We start from the raw sequence: 22,536 nt of genomic DNA on the forward strand, positions 1-22,536 counted from the left end.
TCTTCTCAACAGAGGTTTTTACAACCGGTGGTAGATTTTTTTGACATTCATAAGTGCTTGTTACAATCTAAATTGAATAAAGATATTTTGACTTTGACTCAATATTTCATGTCAAAGCTTACTTAAGCAAAGCGTGTGCTAATCAGACTCGCGCACGAAGGGTTCCATACCATTTATACAACTTCTATTAGGATTAGCAAAAAAACCGGCAAAAAAGATAACATTTGTTGTATGGGGGCCCCTTAAATATTTATTCTGTTCTATTTTTGTTATATATATATTATATGACTACAGTTATACATAATCTGTGAAAATTTCAACTGTCTAACTATCATGGTTCATGAGATACAGCCTGGTGACAGACGGACGGACAGCGAAGTAGTATATAGAAGTAGGGTTTCCGTTTATACCCTTTAGTACGGAACCCTGAAGAGGCACAAAAAGCTAAACCGTTATTCGGATAAAAATGGGTGCGATGCGATATATGTATCAAATGAGGAACCTTTCAAATAAAATACGAGTACACATTTGAACATACGAATCCATTGAATGTGCTTCCATAATTTAAAGCACTTGAGACAATTACTTTTCTTAATTTAAAAACCATAAATTATTTTCAACCGATTTAAATTTTCTCTTCGCTAAACACTATCTATATATCTATATTTTAATATAATAGAAGATATAAATAAAATAATAAAAAAAATATGGCAAAATCAGGAGTTGTCAAATACCGTATTAGACGCATAATTAGGGGCATTTCACTATCCATTGATTAGTGTTAACTGACTGTTAAATGTGATGCCTTCTCCGTCTATTCGGAACAAATAGAGACGGCATCCAATTTAACCGTCAGTTAACACTAATCAATGGATGGTGAAACAGCCCCGTATTGTATTGTACGTGCAACTTTCTACTATTGTTATATTGTTTTCAAAATTCCAAGAATGATTGTAGGTAGGTAAACATATGTTCTTCACATGTACCGACCCCATGTAAACCTTACTTATCTTAAAATCTCGAAATAATAACTGCTGGGTTTTGAATCCTTTGTATGTAGCTAGCTGGACATCTGACATAACATATAGGCTACTTTTTATCCCCATATTCCCACGGTATAGAGATAAAATCTTGAAATAACAACCGCTGGGCTTTGAGTCATGAAATTTGGGATCTAGGTAGCTGAACGTCTGGAATAACACATAAGCTACTTTTATTCTGATATTCCCACGTAAACTCCCAAATTCCCAAATAAACGAAGCTTATTATTATTATTAAACCAGCAGTGGGCCGTATATAGGCTGGGATGATGATGATGATGATGAGTGGTACCAGCAGTACTAGTATAAGATTACCATAGAGTCATGGTGGCGTACGGCAGCCAGCAGCAAGCGAACACGGCGACGATAGTGACGGTCATGCGCAGGGTGCGACGGCGCGCGCGCGCAAGCGGCCGCCGGTCCGAGCGACGCAGCTGGATTCGGCTGTGGTCCGATGCACGTTTATCTGTTACAATTGAAAATAGCAGATTAGGAGGCTTGCTATAAGACCTGCATACAGGGCCCTGGTTGAAGTACCTTGTCACTTTAACGTCATGTTTGAAAAGCCGTACGAAATTGTGTAACGACTGAAAGCGACAAGGTACAGAAGTGATCACTTATTTATGACGTTGACTGTACCACTCCCGATCGTATTGTGTATCACGCGGGTTTTTTTTCTGTCTGTATTACCTACCGGCCCCGACAGAAACAATAAGCAATGGCACTGCATGCAGGACCCTGTGTGTACGGCTTTTCGTAGGACACTGTTGTTCGCTATTTTCTCGTTAATAGATGACAGATTTATCTTAAATAAATACCTTAGCCGAAAGTCTTTAACCAATGTGTGTTGCCAGTGATGACATATGGATCCGAGACGTGGTGCTTTACTTTAGGCCTTATAAATAGGCTCAGAGTTGCTCAGCGAGCTATGGAGAGAGCTATGCTTGGGGTTTCTCTACGGGACCGAATCAGAAATGAGGAGATACGTAGAAAAACAAGGGTCACCGACATAGCCAAGCGAATCAGCTCGTTGAAGTGGCAATGGGCGGGCCATATAGCACGGAGAGCGGATGGCCGTTGGGGCCGAAAAGTTCTCGAGTGGAGGCCGCGGATCGGCAAGCGCAGCGTAGGACGTCCACCAACAAGATGGACGGATGACCTGGTTAAAGCCGCAGGTTCACGGTGGAGGCAGGCCGCTGCCAACCGAAGCAGCTGGAGGTCTGTCGGGGAGGCCTATGTCCAACAGTGGACGTCCTACGGCTGAGATGATGATGATGATGATGAAATACCTTAGCCACATTATATCATACATCCTCATCATCATCATCATCATATCGGGCGTAGGACGTCCACTGTTGGACATAGGCCTCCAATTACTTCGGTTGGAAGCGACCTGTATCCACCTTTAACCAGGTCATCCATTCATCTCGTTGGTAGACGTCCTACTATACGCTGCGCTTGTCGATCCGCGGCGTCCATTTGAGAACTTTTCGGCCCCAACGGCCATCTGTCTACTATCTATCAATAATTTACCAATAACCACAAATTTTGATATGATTGGAACCCAATTATTAACTGTCAAAATGGGCGTAAATAACAGTTTCCGCACTAAAATAGACACAAACTATGTGGAACAAACCGTAATTAAATCAAAATAAATCGATTATTTGCTGCACACTTCTGGCCCTATACTACGAAACGAAGTGCAAAATTTGAACTTCGTATCTTGCCGTCCCGCTGACGATAAGATTATTTAATGCAAGAGTGAGAGGGACGGTACGATACGAACTTCGATTTTCGTAGTAGCCCCCCTGCAATGCAATTGATTCGACTATATCGACTTATTATTTATTAGCAGACTATATCTTAAAAATACGTCCCGTATTTCTTTCCTATCATTTACTTTCATTATTTTATATAAAACCTCTAAAATCTTTAAAAGCTATTTTTTTAAATTGACCTGAATTACTTTGTGTAATTATTAATCACGCCACGTGCGGAAATCAATCCGCAGCTGTTGAAGTACGTAATTAGGCGGAAGTCGAAGAAATGAAAGAAATTAACACTGACCAAGATTTCAGGAGGATATACGTGCACATGCAGAAAGCTGAAGACACCATGTAATTTTGTGTGTGTTTTCTGGTGATGGATAAATGCGTTTGTGTAGGGCGGGTCTTACAGCTAATTCCAGCAGTATTTTTGATATTTCAACAACCAAATAAAATTAAGATTTGACGCAGCGAGGCGGAACACGTTCGAAAAAAACGGCGTCCATAGAGAGCGAGAGTTTTTGTTTTTAAAATCGCGTTTCATTGACTTGTAGGCAATTAGGCCGTTCTAATTATGAAATGTTTACTTAAAAAAGAAAATCTCTGTAGGAATATCACTGCTGCTAATTAAACTCGAATGTTGTTGTGGTTTTTATCAATAACAGAGAATTATTTTTAACTTCTTACTACCTTAAAAGTTCTATTTTTATTATTCTGTACGAAAGTAATTAAACTTTCATCGCTACTAAAAAGGACGATCAAAAGCTGGTAAGCCAGGGACTAATTAAGTAAAAATGATTTTGTTGGAACACGCCAAAATTCAATGTTCCCCAATCTGCTTCTAATATCACGTTGAAATTCATTATGAGCACAGTTCCAGTTCGTATTCAAAATGCGAGCTAGAAGGTTTTAGATATAACACCATACTTTACTTAAGTAAAAGATTGAATCAAAAAGACGTTGAAACTAATTAAGTAATAGAGCCTATGCAAACTTTGGTTACAAGTAGGTACAGCCTTATTCATAAAAAAACCTTAATTGAGGTTTGATCGGTCTGTTACTTAGCAGACTGATTAAGCTTGTTAGACGGTTGTCAAGAAGTATGATTCATAAACGCTTGCTAGCAGTCTGCTAGTTGTTGAGCTGCTGATAGACGGATTAGACGCGTTATGTTGGCCACCTTGACAAATCAAAGACAAAAAATGGCCTAATCGATAATTAAAAAAAAAATTGACAGCAGTGACAGCAAATTACCAGGAAAAAAAATAAAAAGCGAGATGTTGGTTTTCCCGCCATTTCCGATCCGCATGTTTATGTTGTGCAAAAAGCCATAATTATGTTAATTATCCTTATTTTTTTTTCATATTTATTGTTAATTTATTGTTGCTAATTTAGAGGATTTTTAAATACAAATTCCTGAAAATAAATTTTCCTGTTTTTTTTTTTAATCTGCGTAGCCCTGCCTTCACTATAAATATCTTCGGTACCTATGGTTTTTTGCTCTAGTCAAAGTCAGCTGTTCAAACTTGTGGCGGCCATTTTGTGACTTAGCAGAGAGATAAAGGAGGGTCTACGGTCCTCTAACTTTAGCAGAGCCTGATTAGCGCTAACAGACGTTTATGAATCATGTTTTTTAGCATCGGGCCTTCAAGGAGCCTTCAAGGAGGCTCTAACTTTTTATGAATAAGGCTGTTACACTCAACATCATAAATAAGTGATCACTTTTGTACCTTGTTATTTTAACGTCATGTTTGAAAAGCCATTCGAAATAGTGTACCGACTGAAAGCGACAAGGTACAGAAGTGATCACTTCTTTATGACGTTGACTGTACATTACGAGAGCCTACCTCACTACTTGTTATTTAAACTAATAAGAGACTTTAATGGGTTGAAAAGGGGATGAAAGTTTATAAGGTGGAAGTTCGTCGCTGTCGAAGATAAAACCATGAAACTTGTCATTTAGGCACTTAATAAGAAATTAATCGATATTTGTTTGAGCTTTTTTGAAAATACGACCTGTTGAGGGATTCGAAGATAAATCGATGAATCTTTATTAAACTTGCCATTTCGACACGTGATAAGAAGTCAACAAATATTTGTTCGCGCGTTTTTTAAAATTCTTCCTGTGAGGGGGTGAAATAGGGGATGAAAGTTTACGTAGAAGATCGTCATTGTCGAAGATATATCGCTGGTTCTCTATGAAACTTGGCATTTGGGCACGTGATAAGAGATGAATAGATATTTGTTCGCGCGTTTTTCAAAATTCTTCCTGTGTGTGTGTGTGTAGGGGGTGAAATAGGGAATGAAACTTTATATGGAAGATCGTCGTTGTCGAAGATAAATCGATGGTTCTTTATGAAACTTGGCATTTGGGCACTTATAAGAAATACATAGATATTTGTTCAAGCGTTTTTGAAAATTTTACCTGCAAGGTGATGTTAGCAGAGAGGCTGATGCAGTGTTAGCAGAGCCTTCTAAGCTCAAGCAAAATGTACGCAATGTGGGGTCATTTTAGATGGCTTATTGACATAGACAGTCAGACATAAAAAAATATAATTTTCAGACTTTTCTTATTTATTGTGCTATAAGAGCTACCTTTATGCAAAATTCCAAGTTTCCAGGACATTCGGAAGTACCCTATTACCTCTTCTATTTTCTGGCGACTTACATGGAAACACCTTTTTAATTACTGTAGCTTTTGATCGCGTTGACTTAGAAGTTAGAATTTTTCACAGCTTTCGGGACTACTGACCTGAGTTTAGGGTTTCAATTTCAACTCGATACTGATACTCCGCGCGTTTACGAGATAAAGGGTCTTGACAGACAGATAGACGGAAGAACAGTAAAGTGATCCTATAAGGGTTCCATTTTTTCCTTTTGAGCTACGGAACCCTAAAAAACATTTTTCCGGCGCTTTTTAAATTTCGATCTTGAAAATATGGGGATGAAAGTTCTTAAGGGATTCCAAACAAATTACTATAAGTATATTTATCGGAAATATGTGTAGTTAGTAAAAATGCCGTCTTAATTATAATCCTACCCTCCTAACTTACAATAAAGGACGTAAGGTGTCAAGAGTTCACTATGAAGAATTAAGTAGGTAGTCCTTTTATGTTGGCAGGGTAGAATACACGTCGTATTGCTAAAATGTGGCTTCCGCAAAATATTTGTTAAACCAAAGAACATGGAAGAAAAAAAAAATTGTTTAGATAGAAAGCAATGTATTAAAATAGGTTATTTTCAGTAAACCGTAGAAGTTTCTATGTGCTATTATTGACAAAATAGGTATCCTAAATAAATTAAATACTTTCCAAAGTTACTATTCCACGCGGACGAAGTCGCGAGCAAAAGCTAGTTAAAAATATTTTACTCGCAAGGCAACGCATCCTCGCACATCTCTGGTGGAAAAGCAGCCTTACTCGGATAGTGCTAGTTATCTACGTGACGGGATATTTCGTAGGATGTTTCCTATTTTTTACATTCCTGAAACACTTGTACACGAGACAGTTGGACGAAACTTAAGGTAACGGCGCCTATCACCGTGGTACTTAAGGAAGTTTTCAAATGAGTCCCAAAAATTAAGGGTATCAAAGCTCCATAACAAACGAGAATATTTTTTTTATTTAAGAGCGTTTATTGAACTTTCAGTGTCTTAACTTTTTGGGCTCGTTTTAGTTATTAGTATTTGATAAAATAATTATTGAAATCAAAATACCCAAATCTTCTATTACCGTGGTAATGGACAGGCTGTGATTCCATTACCGCGAATTGAGCTTCTATTACCGAGGGTATAAAAAAACGGCAATTTTCTACCATCGGTAAAAGGAACCCGACACATGTTTTGGAACCTAATACCGAGGGATTAAAAAAGGGTAACGGCTTTGGTTCTGTATAATATATTGTACATCAAATATTTATTGAGAAAATTTGTAATAAAAAACTAAAGTATGATTCGAATAGTGTATCCAGCCCATTGTATTTTATTATGCTCATGCCACCAGTTATAGTTTGATGTATGCATGCTGAGTAAAAGTCACAACTTTATCAAAAAAATCTGCACTTACGGTACCCTAAATGTGAATTATTTTAACAGAAAAATAAAATGTCACTCGGTAATGGGGACTTCTTTAAGAACCTATTACCGACCCAAAGACAATTGAATGGGTCGGTAATAGATTCCCAAACATTCTATTAGCGAGGGTTATGCGATCATACCATCGTTAATTGGCTTAATTTGGAGTATTGCAAAATCTAATTCCGACCTATAAAAACTATAGGATAGAGTTGTGTTTGAATTACAAATCAAATATACTTATTACATCCTTGGCATATAACCAAAATTACATAACTGGTAAGTAAATATAAAATTTCATCGCAATATTTAAACAACTTGGCAAAATAACGGTTTCTATAGAAACTGCAAATTCAGTATTGAAGTTTTTGCTAAAAATTAAGAGTTTGTTAATACTTTTCATACCACGGAAATAGTTTTTTAAAAGCGTAAATAGATCAAGATTGGAATAACTATAACAAATTATATGAACGATAATTTATACCAAAAATAAAGCTTGAAGAACCAAAACTACCACTTTAACTATTACCGTGATATACCACGGTATTAGGTACAATCAACAGTTAAAAATGGCGCCTATCGCCGCTGTATTTTATTTTCTATTTTAATCGTATTTCCGGGCCCAAAATTGTACAAAAAGTATTCAGAACTTGTACAAAAAACTATAAAAAGCCATTTAAAAACCATAACATTAGTTCAATTGCCATAAATATTTTGTAAAACACTAAATAAGATTCGAGTCTGCTTGTATGTGGTGTCACGCGTTAGTATGGCAAATCTTCTTCCGTCGGTGCCATTTCGGAAAATCACGAATTGCGAGATGTTTGATTCATTCACATACACTAGCGGTAATAGATACGTGAGTCGACTAAATAAGCTTTTATCTTGTAAAATATTTTTTTTTAAGAAATCTATCGGTTTGGTTATAAAATGCGTATTTTAAATTGCCGCGGTGATGGCCGTCGATTTCGATACCCCCGGTAATAGGCGCCGTTGCCTTACTAGAAACAATCTCAAAAATTATTACATACATATTCCTTCCTACTGATTACACATAGTTTATAGTACCTACCTAAACTACAAAAACCACCCAAGAGCGTGTCGGACACGCCCAAGATAGAGTTCCGTAGTCATGAAAAAAAAATCAAGTCATATTTTGTGAAGGATTTCATATTGTGAACGGAATCTTCCAAGTTTAGGTATATTTTATACCTTAGGCTGCTATTTACTCTCAAACTACTAATAATTCTCAAGCAGTCTTAGCCGTTATAATTTTCCTTGTAAATTTGATGTACTTACTGCCATCCCGAATGTTTAAAAAAATTTTTTACGAAACAGTTTTGATTTTAGGGGGGGCGGGGTACGCTCGATTTTAATGAAAATTTGCACTTTCAGGCTGAATATTTCGCAAACAGATCACTGAATCGAAAAATCGTCCTGGCAACCCCCTTAATGTTTTTAAAAGAACTAATTATCCAACGTTACCCCACACTATAGGGTTATTCGAGAAAAATGAATCACCCCATTTACGTCTATGCGAGGTACCATAAATTTTATTTTTTTATTTTGCCTCTATCTCTGCATGACTGATTTGTATATTCATGCCAAATTACAGCTTTGTAGTACTAACGGTATCTGAGCTTAGCCGCGGACGGACAGACAGACGGACAGATGGACAGACATGGAGAAACTATAAGGGTTTAGTTGACTACAGAACCCTAAAAATAGTAAGAAATGTATAAATTCAAGTACACTTCAAGAACGAAAATGAATTGTTTTTGCTTTTTTATCAAATAAAATTACTTAATTAAAATCAAAAATATTCACAAAATTCCTCCGGAAAACGCTTATGCATTATTCAGAGAAATTCTCAATTTTTAAAACTTCTTAATACTGTTATTTTATGCGTTTTGCTACCATGAAAACTTTAAAACTTTGCGAAACGTTTGAAAACGAAATAATAATTCCTATTTAATTTCCAGTGTACAACCAGTTTTTATCAGCCAAATCTAATTGCTTGTTCTGCCTTGATTTGCGTAGAGCAAACTATTGCAGTAAAATAAATAAATGTACGAGTAGTTTAAATAAATGCCAGGCTCCCGTTGCGGATGTATAGTAAGTTCATTCATAGTTTGTGAGGCAATCAAAAAATTTCATTTTCTTTCTTGCTTTGCCGACCAGCCAATCAGGATATATACTATACATAATACAAACTACTTTCATTTCACGGCTATATGAATCGTAACAAGCTTTGCTGAGGCGGAATTAAACCTACTGCGAGACCAAAGGTCATGGATGTTAAGCGCTTTTTAGGGTTCCGTAGTCAACTATTAGGGTTCCGTAGTCAACTTACCCTTAGGTATATAGTGCCATGTCTGTCCGTATGTCTGTCTGTCCGCGGCTAAACTTAGAGACCGTTAGTACCAAAAAGCTGTAATTTGGCATGAATATTCATCAGTTACGCCGACAGTGGTAAATTAAAAAACAACAAAAAAAATTTTTAGGGTCCCTCCTATAGACGTAAAGTGGGGGTTATTTTTTTTCTCGACTAAAATAAAATAAAATAATAACCCTTACCCTTTAGTGTGGGGTATCGTTAGATAGGTACCTATTACTCGTAGCTATTCCCTAAACTTGGCAAGGTGAGTCAAGTGTACTGAATACAAGCCTTGTAGGATTCTTGTAGAGGTAACAAAATTAACTTAAAAAAGACAAAAAAATGATCTAAAATTATGTATCTCATAAGATACGCTGCCAAGTTTAGGGTTGCCTAAACGATTTTTTTCGATTCTGTGATCTGTTTGCGAAATATTCAACTTTAAACTGCAAACAAATTTTCATTTAAGCCGAGCGCACATAAAAAATCCAAACAAACAATCCAAACAGACTTAAAAAAATATTTTCAAACATTCTTTATTGGAATTTTGAACATAAAACAACCGTGAGACTCACTCATATTAAATGATATTGTTACGGATAATACAATAACGAACGGATTCTTTATTGGATGTGCTACATTCGTAGTTCTACGACTGATGAATACTAACCTGAGATTTCTTTCGAATTCTTGGAAATTTCGTAGAATATACATCCATAGCAGACTGTGATGATGAGGAGGGGGAGGAAGTACATTGCGCAGAGGCAGAACACGTTGTAAGCGAGTTCTAGCTGCTGGCTGGAGAATGCATCGAAGGAGACACACTGCTCGAACTCCGGCACGTGTGGATGACGGAGCACCCGGAAGACCAGACTCTGAAAAAAATAGCTTAGGTATTTGACAATCATCATCATCGTCATAATATCAGCCGTAGGACGTCCACTGTTGCCGATAGGCCTCGCACATACATAGGCCTCACCCATGATAATCATGCTTCTGGCGATTTGATGAGATTTTTTCAAAACAAAAAAAAATCGGGTGCGATAGACTATATTGAAACCCGCACCACGCACCACGTAGCTTTCAACCTACCCACCCGAAAACTGCGCACAACAAATTTTTTGTTTAGAAAAATCTTGCATATCAAATAATTGCTATCTATGACTTAAATAAATAATCTAAAGAGATCTACGGTATTTCGTTGAGTGTAATTTGATTGTTTTTTTTTATATTTTTGCTATCGCGTATTAACAAACAGCTGAAGGAAAACTTGGAGCTAACGTCTTCGTGATGTCATTTTATTTTGAAGGTCTAAAATATGAAATTTTTGAAGATAAAATAAAAGTTAGAAATTTAAACACAATTAAACATTTAAAATTATCCGAAAATGTATCGCTCCGGATAAATCAATTAGTTTGATCTCGTGTCTTCTCGGCTGAAAGTATTAAATATATTTATATGTTGTTATTCTACCACTTACTTGAGGCAAACTACAAAACAAGGCGATTATCCAAGCAAAACTCAGCATTGTTTTGCTCCTTGATCTAGCAACTGCGAGCCTCAATGGATACAAGACAGCAAAAAACCTGCAACAAACATTAAATTGGGAACAAAAGCTGCACGGAAAGTACCTACACTTTATAAATTACTTTTTAATGTTAAATCGCGACTGTCAAAAAAAACGCCATTGAATTGTTTCAATGTCATTATCATTAATTTAGGTCTTTTGTTAGTAAATGAAATCAACTGCACAAAATGTAATTTAATTAATAAGCACAGGAACAAGAACTGTTGTCATAAAAATGATGAAGAGGCGTCGCCGGCTCAAGCTCTTGATCAAGGTATTTAGGTAATTGTGGAGCGAGATTGTCTATATCACTTCCACGCCTCTCAAAAGGCGCCATCAAAATTTTATTTTACGGTGAAAACTGGAAAATGGCGTCCCTTGCTATCGGTCGCCCAGAGCGACCGCTATTCTTACCCCAGGGCCACGCTGTGAATAGGGAACACTTTTGAAATGACGTCACTCGCCAAATCTCTTAAAAAATGCCAAGAATCTATGTATTTAAGATTGGTTTTTTGGAATCTTTTTGTATTTTTTATTTCAATTCCAATTTTTTTTTTGTTACTTTTACGGTCATCCCGTAAAACCTATATCGAAAATACAAACTGAAATATAGATGCACAGAAAAAACCAGAAAAATAAGACGTTCCACACGGAACGGAATGCCGAGGACCTGGGTTCGATTCCCAGCGCTGGTTTTATTTTTCTGGTTTTTCTGTGCATCTATATTTCAGTTTGTATTTTCGATCTATGTATTTATCGCTTTATAATTATAGCCTCAGCTTTTCGACTAATAAACAAGATTTATACTTTACTAGTAGCCACTTATTTCAAATGGAGCACAATTTTTCACCACAGGAAAACCATAATGGTATTTCCGAGCGCTTTGATTTCAACGGTCCCCTGGTTTGAGACAATCTTTACCAAAGTCGTATATTCTTGGTGGTTTAGTGAACCTCTAGAGGTTTTATGAGCTTCGTAAATATAATAAACCTGCGTGATAAATCCAATGAAGTCTGGCGGGCAGACTTGGAATTAAGAGTCTAAACCATAATAAAATGTTGCTCACTTTTGCGCGCTTATAACTTGACACTTTGCCAAATAACATCAACCAATATCTTGTTGCAAACTACACTAATTACATACATATTAGAAAAAACAGCCAACTGCGAGTCAGACTTGCGCACCGAGGGCTCTGTACAAATTTAGATAAATAGAGAGAAATAAACGGGTACTTGGGTATTTAAACGTTCTCTATAATTCCACCCCTGAAGGCGTTTGTTATATATGTAGGTAGGTAAAATAGAATTCAATGGAAAAAACAATCGTGTAAACAAAGCAATTTTTCATGATTACTCCGTAGTTATTTACATTTGAACGCCAATCCCGATCATATTCACATCTCAATGAACTCACCACTGTTTTTAACAATCATTTTATCATTAAATAATCGTGTAAATATGTTTATTTTTTTTATATAATTAATTGGAAGACGAAAATCCGTTATATTTGTCAAATTGACATGATATTTTTTTCCTCGCCGAAGTCTGTCTAGTCTCTGGAAATTTAGTGCTGTACCTACAAAATTAATTATTTGACTGAACCAACCTTACCTACCGATAATTATGGCTGGCTCTGCAAATTGGGGAATTTTATTGGTCGTAGAGCGTATTCATAAGCATACCTATTAATTTATTCGTAGATATTAATTATTTGTGTTAAGTTACACTATTTAATGAAAGTTTATAAAGGTTTCTAATCCTATCCTACTATCCTACTTCCTACTATATCCTACTTTTCCTACTAATCCTATCCTACTTATATTATAAATGTGAAAGTTTGTGAGTGAGTGAGTGAGTATGTTTGTTACTTCTTCACGCTGAAACGGCTGGACGGATTTAGATGAAATTTAGCAAAAAGTTAGTATATAAACATAGGATACTTTTTATCCCGATATTCCCACGAGATAGGGATAAAATCTTGAAGTAACAACCGCTGGGCTTAGAGTCATGAAATTTGGTACCTATGTAGATAGTTTGACATCTGGAATAAAACATAGCCTACTTTTTATTCCGATATTCCCACGAGATAGGGATAAAATTTTGAACTAATAACCGCTGGGCTTAGAGTCATGAAATTTGACCATGATTGTTTTTAATGTAATGTCAATGAAAACAACGATTTAGTTTTCGGGAATTCCCACGGGAATTTTTAAAAAACCCGGTATTTCAGCTGCTGGACCTAATGATTTACGTGTGCGAAGCCGCGGGTAAACACTAGTTGGACGATAAAATAGTATTATAGTACAAATTATGTAGATTTCTATTTTTCATATATTTTTTTTCTATTTACTAATATCATATTATCCGTTACTTAGTGCCCATAACACAAGCTTTGCTAAGCTTACTTTGGGACTAGGTCAATTTGTGTGAATTGTCCCGTGATATTTATATTTATTTTATTTTATTTATATTTACTGTGGAGTCTATTTTTGGACCAAAAAACCATTTTGAATCACTTCCCTGTGTCTACTCTCATTTCCCTGTTTTATGTAAATTTAAAAATACCTTTTCAAAATAAATAAATATTCAAAATAATGATTTACCGCTGATTGAAGTATCTTAAAGAGCATTCACATCACTAGAGCTAACGTCAGTCAGTCAGTCAGCCAGTCGTCAGTCAAGTGTCAATGTCAGTCGCCACATTTGTTTACCAGATTGCTTGATTCTATTGAATTCAAATATAAGTAAGTTTGTATGAGTCATGATTAGGTTGATTTTGAAATTCGAAAATTTGCACAATCTAAATTTCAAAATGTATTGAGTTTTTTCATACAAAATCTGAGTCAGTTTCGTGACGCCCATAATGTCCCGAGTGTATTAAAAAAAAGTGACGTTTTTTTCTTTAGAACATTGTTTTAAGCTATCGGAATCGATAGTGCTCTTGATTCTAAGTAGGAATACCATATTATTGAAAAAAAGAAAAGGTACACTTTTTTGTGAATGCCCATTAATATGCTATAAGCAAAGAACCCTTCATCACGTCTTACCTGTCTAGTGATATGCAGACTAACACATTGGAGGAAAGGTACAGTCCAAAAGCTCTCAGGACGAGGAAAATTTTGCACGCCAAGTTCCCCGCTATCCACGCGTTTGTTGTTCGCCAGCCGATCTGCGAACAAATTTTGGATAGTAAATACTCGTCTAATCTTAGTAGGTATTTTGTTTGTTTGTTTGTTTATACTCTTTATTGTACTAAAGGAAAAACAAACAGGTTACAGAAAGAAAGTAAAGTGTTAACTACAAAGGCGGACTAATCCCTGAAGGGAACTGTGCCAGTCAACCATTGAGTGGTAGAGAAGAGCAATCAAAAAACAAGGATCGACAAATAGAGCAAAACATTTGAATAAATATAATGCATTCTGTAAACCCCAAATACCTAACTGAAATTACTGGCACTTGAGGTATCCCATCTTAGGCTTCTAGGTTGGTTGGTTTTATATAATACATATATATAAAACATATCTATAATAGTTGTTATTATTTTTTTAATTTTGCGATCACAACTATACACAGACGTTATTCACACAATTGAATAAGTTTTCTGGGTAAAAAAAATATTGTTCTATTTATTTAATCAGATTATCATAAATTATTGGAGACGTATTTTTTCTTTTCAATGCCTATCAATTAAAAAATAACAAAGATGAAGCTCGTTAAAGTTCGGGAGTGGGGGCTCGTGACGTCACCTTGTGCTGTGCCCTTAGTGTAAGTTCGGGAGTGGGGGCTCGTGACGTCACCTTGTGCTGTGCCCTTAGTGTAAGTTCGGGAGTGGGGGCTCGTGACGTCACCTTGTGCTGTGCCCTTAGTGTAAGTTCGGGAGTGGGGGCTCGTGACGTCACCTTGTGCTGTGCCCTTAGTGTTAGTTCGGGAGTGGGGGCTCGTGACGTCACCTTGTGCTGTGCCCTTAGTGTAAGTTCGGGAGTGGGCGCTCGTGACGTCACCTTGTCCTGCGCCCTTAGTGTAAGTTTTCGGTTACAAAATACGTCTCGATCGCGTTCGCGTTAAAATCTCAATTTGTATGCAAACACGAACAGCGCCTCTAGGGGAACGTTTGCGATGTTCGCGTTTCCATACAAATTGAGATTTTAACGCGAACGCGATCGAGACGTATTTTGTAACCGAAACTTACACTAAGGGTACTGAACAGTGTCACGCGACGTCACGTCACGCGGAACTTTAACTGGCTAATCTTCATTTTTTGTTTAATTGATCAAATAAATAAAAACCAGCCAAGAGCGTGTCGGACACGCCCAAGATAGGGTTCCGTAGCCATTACGAAAAAATTAAGTAATATTTTTCGAAGGATTTCGTATTTTATACGGAATCTTCCAAGTTGAGGTATATTTTATACCTTAGGCACTAATAATTCTCAAGCATTCTTAGCCGTTATAATTCTCCTTATAAATCCTGAATTTTTTGAAATTTTTTCACTCGACTGATTATATTTTAGAGAGGGGATGCTCGATTTTGATGAAAATTTGCACTTTTAAGTTGAATATTTCGCAAACAGATCACTGAATCGAAAAATCATCAAAACTTCGATTAACAATTAGTACTAATTGTTGATCGAAGCGTCAAAAGGTTGAAAGACCTATCCAACAATACCCCACACTATTAGTTAGTCGAGAAAAAAAAACATTCCCACTTTACGTCTCAAATGGGAAGGGTTGTAGTGACTGAAATCTGGTCATGATTTGTTACTTTAGGCTACGAATCATCATCATCCCAGCCTATATACGTCCCACTGCTGGGCACAGGCCTCCTCTCAGAACAAGAGGGCTTGGGCCATAGTTCCCACGCGGGTCCAGTGCGAATTGGGAACTTCGCACGCACCATTGAATCGCTTCGCAGGTTTGTGCAGGTTTCCTCACGATGTTTTCCTTCACTGCAAAGCTCGTGGTAATATAAATTTCAAATGTAATTCCGCACATGAATTTCGAAAAACTCAGAGGTGCGAGCCGGGGTTCGAACCCACGACCCTCTGCTTGAGAGGCGATAGGTCAAACCACTAGGCCACCACGGCTCTACGAATCATCAGTATAAGAAAATTGCCACAAAGTATATAGATAACTGAGTTAGGGGATGTTTCCATCGATACGGAGCAAAGCGAGGACATTTATAATAACAATAATAATAAATACACTTGTCATGCTCGTAAAGTTCGTTTTTATGCTAGATCTAAGTGACAAAATGACTTTTTATGCTGTAGTGCATAAAGTAAAATGTTTGTCTTAAAACAAGGTAATCAACTGCCAAAAGCCACAAACAAAAAAGTTTCTAAAAATATTTTTTTATTTTATAAGAAACTAAAAGCCATCAAATAAAAGGTACCTACTAAATTAAACATTGATTTCACTGTTGCTTTATATATTTAATTTCCTCTCAATCATAGTGAAAAGCAGTACTCGAGCATTAAACCCATTTTCACCTCGATGTGTCTATCCACCCTCGCCGTACCAGGTCAGGTGGCTATATGAACGACTCGGGTTATGGCGAATGGCTCGTTTTATGCTCTTGTTGTACAATCTACTATTATTTCGGGCAACTTGGCCCATACAAAGAATACCTTACAGACTAACATACAATGTGCCCTGTAATATATAATGTACCCTGGATCCCTTTCAACATCATCATTATCATCATTAATTAGCCGTAAATATAACTTAAACATAATTTCCATGAACATGTTTATTTTATAATTTACAATACAATAAATTTTCTTTTCACCTTAGCACCTCAAACAGGCGGATTTTGCTATGAGAAATCAGTGAGACAAAGTAACTTTTTAATTATTTTTTTTAAATGCTGAGTACGGGTCTACTCACGTAATTCCAGATATTTGAACTTTACTTTGATCTGTCATTTCATTTCAGCACGAAAAAACGAGAGATAGGATCAAATGTGTTGATGAAAATCTTAAATTAAATTTATGGTATTAGAAATATATCGATACCTAATAAATTACGTGACAACGAAATATTTCCAAAATGTTAATTTTCCCGATCTTTTAATAAAGTATGCAACCTCGTTGCATGAAAGCCGCTTCTCTTGTTTTTTTTTATTAAAGAATTTCCGTATATTGCCTCTACAGTTGGAATAAATATTTGTTAAATTGAATGATTTTGTAACAGATCTATAAGTGAAATCTTAATAAAATCATATTTAACATTTATAATAAATTATGCGTTTATTGTGCAACCTTTTTAATGACCTCAAGATGAGGCTTTTTGCAGTATTAAAAATAAGTATGACGTATTTTACAAGAAGTTCTCAGTTCAAATTACAATGCATGTTATGAGTATGAGATTTGTATTGTACCTACTGGACCCTTTTTTTCTGGTAGCGTAAATTAATGATTAAATCATTTACGTGTGATTGCTGGCCTTTTCTGCACGAAATAACTACAACATACACCATTTTCTACGAGCTTCATTCACCGGTACGGACAATCAAACATGAGGACCTGTCGCGGCCAACTTTGGTTTTCATAAACGATGACGGCCAAATGGCCATATAGCATTGGGCAGAGGTAAAATAGATGCAAAGGCTCAATCCCGTCTTAAATTATCTAAGCTATAAGCTGTTAAACAGAATAATATCATCTATATACTTTCTTGGAGTGCTACTTACTTAATAAAAGGCCGAATCTCTTATAATTTCGCTCTCAGCATAATAAATCTTATTTTTAGTGATGTTGAGTGTAAATAGAAGACATATTACAAACCTTAATGTAATTTTGCCACACATCTTAGCCCTCAGAACGTAGAACGAAGTAGATAATAATATTATTTATTCTTAGTATCTAAGCGTACCTACAATAATAAATGCCTGGGAAAAACTTATTTCAAAACGAAAAGAAAAGTAATTTCAAGTTTATACAGAATTCCACTGGTACAGTCGGGTTCATAAACTTGTGAGAAAAAAAAATAATTAAAAAATATCTGAACACGACTCTCTTGTTAACGGCGTAGAAGCGTGTCCAGATATTTTTGATAAAATTTTTGCTCACAAGTTAATGAAGTCGACTGTACCATACATAATTTAAGTACTTTTTTCGTACTCGTAATTCAAACTTCCGTAACATGTTTCACAAGACTTTGAAATGCAATGAAAAACGGTTCAACGATTTATGCCACCGACATCATAGAGTAAATACATACTTTACGCTTATAAAATTACTTCTTCAATGAGGGCTATCGTTTTTTGTCTTTCTAGATGGCGCCACTGTTGCGCGAGGTTTTTAAGTGTGGCTTTCAAAGTCTGTTATTACGGGCGAAAAAACAAAGTTTAGATTAAAATCATATTTAATACACCTTAAAACCGTACCGTAAAAATATCGAGCAACCACAGTACTTGCAATGTTCCTATGTATGTCAGAAAATCTTGCAAGTCTATTAAATATATTATGCCTACTGATTGTTAATAATCGATTAATTGTAAATTATGATCTTACTTTACAAAATCCTATTTAAGATTTTCCTCTTGATGTGTTTTCCAAATTTCTATTTTTCCCCCTTTTACGTTTCCTTACGTCTGTGGCAAATAAATATGATAACCGCTTCTCCGCCAAAAACAAAAAAAATCGTGAAAGATAATTTTCATGCTCTTATATCTTATAATGATCGAATTCGCTTAAAATTTAAGAAGGATATTTTATGTAAGATGTGATGACGTATTTGGGATGGTTCTCTGCGGTTTCGCACAATTTTTTTTTTTGACAAATGTTCAATTTCCCAAATGTTTTATTTCCCAAGTCACGATTTCCTCTGAAACCATACTATTTTCGGAACTTTCATAAAACAAACCTTCCAAACCTACTGTGCTCTATAAAACCATAAGAAAATACACTGAGAAAAAAATTTGGTTTCGGAGAAATTTGATAGTTGGGAAATTAAACATTTGCCAAATGAAACATTTGGCACACAATAATTATGCGAAAATGCAGTACACATCTTAAGGATGACAAAGCAACAGCCCAAGCTCTCTCTTTCTGAGAGGCCTGTGCCCAACAAAACAGAAGCAAAAAGAAGTGTGTTTTCGAAATTCCCACAGGATAGAGAACTTTGCTTATTTATTACTTAACCACAAGTGCAAAGTCGCGAAATAAAGGAATCGTTTTCATCGCCTGAATCAATCTTTTCCAAAAACTTCACGAATTTCCACCCGTATGGGAATGTGTACCATCAGCCAAATATGTGGTCGTTCGCATGTCATAAAACAATAACGCCAGTAGACGTGTCTGTGAACTTGAAAGTTCGACTTTAGCGACATATTGATTTGATAGGAACTTGTTTAAAATTGAGAGACCACTTATTTGGCTGATGGTATATCGAAAGAAATGCTTACCTATGGGTAGAGATTAGGTTCCATATTTTAGCGAGATTGATTTTGGCGAATATTATTATTATTTCCATTCTGTGCAGAAAATAAATGTTACTAAACTGGTTTAGTATGTGATTGGGATTTATAAATAAGCATCAATTGCTTATTATTTTTAGCTGTGATTTCTTTTTTTTTCGTGCCGAAGTTTAGTAAATACATTTATTATTTCTTTCTTTCAAATGTGCTGCAGGTGTATAGGCACAATTTTTCACTCACTGTCTCAAACTGTTCATCGGTGACCTCGAAAAATTTTTAAAAGCTAAGCAGTCTCGTGGGAAGACAGAACTAGGAATAGTTGCAGGTGTTAGGACCTTGTGCAAGGTCCGCCCGGATTTCTACCACCATCTTGCTCGCTAATCCTGCCATGAAGCAGCAGTGCTTGCACTGTTGTGTTTCAGCGTGGAGAGTAAGACAGCCGGTGAAATTACTGGCACGTGAGGTATCCCATCTTAGGCCTCTAGGGTGGCAACGCGTCTGCAATCCCCTGGTGTTGCAGATGTTTATGGGCGGTGGGGATCTCTTACCATCAGGAGACCCACTTGCTCGTTTGCCATCCAGTCGTATAAAAAAAAATTAGAAAACCTGACCACGAAACTTGAAGTCCCGAGTTCGTTCCGGGTCGGGACAGATATTTGTATGAGTTTCCTAGTACCCATTACCATAACACAATATTTTCTTAGTTTGGGACTATGTCAATTGGTGTCAAGAGTACCGTGATTTTTTCATTTTTTTATTCTTGGCTACAGGAGAGTGCTTAGGTAGAGCATCAAACCTAATCTGCTTGGCAATCTGGGGCTAATTTGGGTAACTTTTTAATTTGGGTATTTGAGAACTATAAAATGTGTTCCTCCTAAGTTTTAAAATAAGCATGTCGGTGGAAATCACGTTCTGTGGACACCCCCTCTGACTATAATAACCAACTTAGCTCAACATTGCATCTTAACTGTTTTGCAGCACTATGAAACTGCGTTGCGAGACTTGCATCTTTTTACATGTAATGTTTTTGATGGGTTCTTTTTTCCGAAACAGCCCAGGAATCACACCCAATGCTGCAAGAACTCAACACGTTATCATATTATCAATTCAGAACGGCTAAATTTACATAATTTGTTTTTTTTTTTCATTATGTTTTTAATTACCAGGACAAGGTCTGTTTTATGAATCAAAATGTTTAAAAAATTCTAGGGAAAAATTAAAATTTTGGCTGATAAATATTTCATTCAAAAAGTGATTGAGTCAATGAAAAAGATGATAATCTTCAAGAATATTTTCAGAATATTTTAGTTGTTTTGTAAAAAGAGTATCTCTACCTATGTAAAAATTATAAATACCCGGTGGGCAGCTTGTGGATCCAGCGCTGCAGCTCTGGTTACACAGGTCTACAGCACGGCACATGCTGAGCTGAGTCCTTTCGGCATCACACTAAGTACAGCGCAACGTCTCTAATTTTTCTCTCTTTCTCTATTTATGTTTTTATTGTGTTTTGTTGTGATATGGTGAGTTTTTTGTGTCAATAAAATGTTGTGAGTTTGAGTTTGTATAGGTATATAAATCAATACGTTTTTACATATTTAATAAAACAACAAAGTTAAAACTACTACTGCTAAGACCACCATGGTTTTTACAGATTGGTTAAAAACAATCCGTTTTTGCGAATTAAACTTCGTCCGACTGTTTAACTTATGTATTTTAATGATGGTATTTACATTTAATTTTCACGTTATTAACTTATTATCTTTGAATACCCTCATTTGTTTGTTCCATTTTACTTCAACCGAAACCAATTACAAGTTAAACATCAAAACAGCTGCAGAAATTCGTATTTACACTCCGGTTGAAATCCTGCGTGTTGTTTATAAATTTGGACAAAACTTTGTTTGAATGGAAGCACGATTTCACATGAACTTGCTGGACAAAACCTTTGAAACAAATACTTACCGTCAAAGTCCTATTATTTTATTTATTTTAGCGTTTTAAATAATCGCTTCCCTTATTTATTATCTTAACCTTTATTGGGCCTCTGGTTGTTTCCTTCTCCGCCCACAAGGATTGGCTCTTACGATTTATGACATTTATACCTCCTACGTACTTTTTAAATCCTATTACGATTTTCCGTGTCCGACATTACCCCATTCATAAAAAACCAGCCAAGGGCCCAAGATAGAGTTTCGTAGCCGTTACAAAATAATCAAGTAATACTTTTCTAAAGATTTTGTGTTTTTGTACTGAATCTTCCAAGTTTAGGAAAGGTACATTCTACACCTCCGGCTGTCATGTACTCTTAAACTAATAATAAATCTCAAGCAAACTTAGCCATTATAGTTTTTCGTGATATACTAATACCATCATTAATTTTTAGCTTTTAAAGTTGAATACTTTGCAAACAGATCACTCAATCGAAAAATCATCTCCACAACTCCTCAATTATTTTAAAAAGACCTATAGATGTAAATAGGTACACCAAAAAACATTTTTTTTTTCAAAATGTATAATATGTATACCATTTAGTCGGCACAGTTGCTACATATAATATCTATGAAATTACAACTTTTTAGCACTGATAGTCTTTGAGCAAAACCGCAGACGGACGGACAGACAGACATAGCAAAACTATATTATAAGAGGGTTCCGTTGGCTACGGAAACCTAAAAACCGGCCAAATACCAATTCGCAACATGTTCAGGTTGGGGTTCCCTAATACGTGCATTCAAATACATATTATTAACTTTTGATTAACTCGTAAACTTGTAAAGTCTAGTAAGCTATGATCGTTTTCTATTTTACCAATATGAGTTCTTTCAGATTTTTCACGCCATCGGTTTAGCCTAATATTTTGTAAACGGATCCCTAAATTAAAAGGTGATCGTAGCAAACCTGCAATGTTTTAAAGATTTATCCACTATGGGACGACGAAAAGGAAGACGAGAAAAAATATATGATCCCGCATTACAAATTTAGAAAATTTCTGATGCCGTAAACTGTAAATCATTAAAAGATTTAAATTGAAACGCCCCAAAGTTATGCAAAATTTCTAACACAAGCTAAATTGGAGCGCCTTTCTATAACTATTTCACACAGTAAAATCGGATTTAAAATGGTTTTACGCTCAAAAGACATCGGTATTCAAAGTACTTAGTAGACTATGAACTAGTCCATTTAAAAGCGCGACTCATTGTCAGACATTAAAAGCACTCCTATATCCACTAAATTCACATGATATTTCCTATAAAAAACTAACCAAGTGTGAGCCCATGCACGATAGGGTTCCGA

At 35.9% G+C, this 22,536-nt stretch overlaps 1 protein-coding gene across 1 annotated transcript in view; it reads right to left on the reverse strand.

Annotated features, from left to right (window-relative positions):
• Window positions 1-1,351: 1,351 nt before the first annotated feature.
• Window positions 1,352-22,536, reverse strand: part of LOC141439842 (adipokinetic hormone/corazonin-related peptide receptor variant I-like) — a 71,188-nt gene continuing 50,003 nt past the window's right edge. Inside the window, exons 2-5 of the mRNA XM_074104235.1 lie at window positions 13,872-13,993; window positions 10,739-10,844; window positions 9,929-10,133; window positions 1,352-1,506 (exon numbers count right to left, since the gene is read on the reverse strand). Of these exons, the coding sequence (XP_073960336.1) occupies window positions 1,352-1,506; window positions 9,929-10,133; window positions 10,739-10,844; window positions 13,872-13,993 (588 nt within the window). The remainder of the gene's footprint in view (window positions 1,507-9,928; window positions 10,134-10,738; window positions 10,845-13,871; window positions 13,994-22,536) is intronic.

This window comes from Choristoneura fumiferana, chromosome 21 (genome assembly GCF_025370935.1).
Source record: "Choristoneura fumiferana chromosome 21, NRCan_CFum_1, whole genome shotgun sequence".
Classification (NCBI taxonomy): domain Eukaryota; kingdom Metazoa; phylum Arthropoda; class Insecta; order Lepidoptera; family Tortricidae; genus Choristoneura; species Choristoneura fumiferana.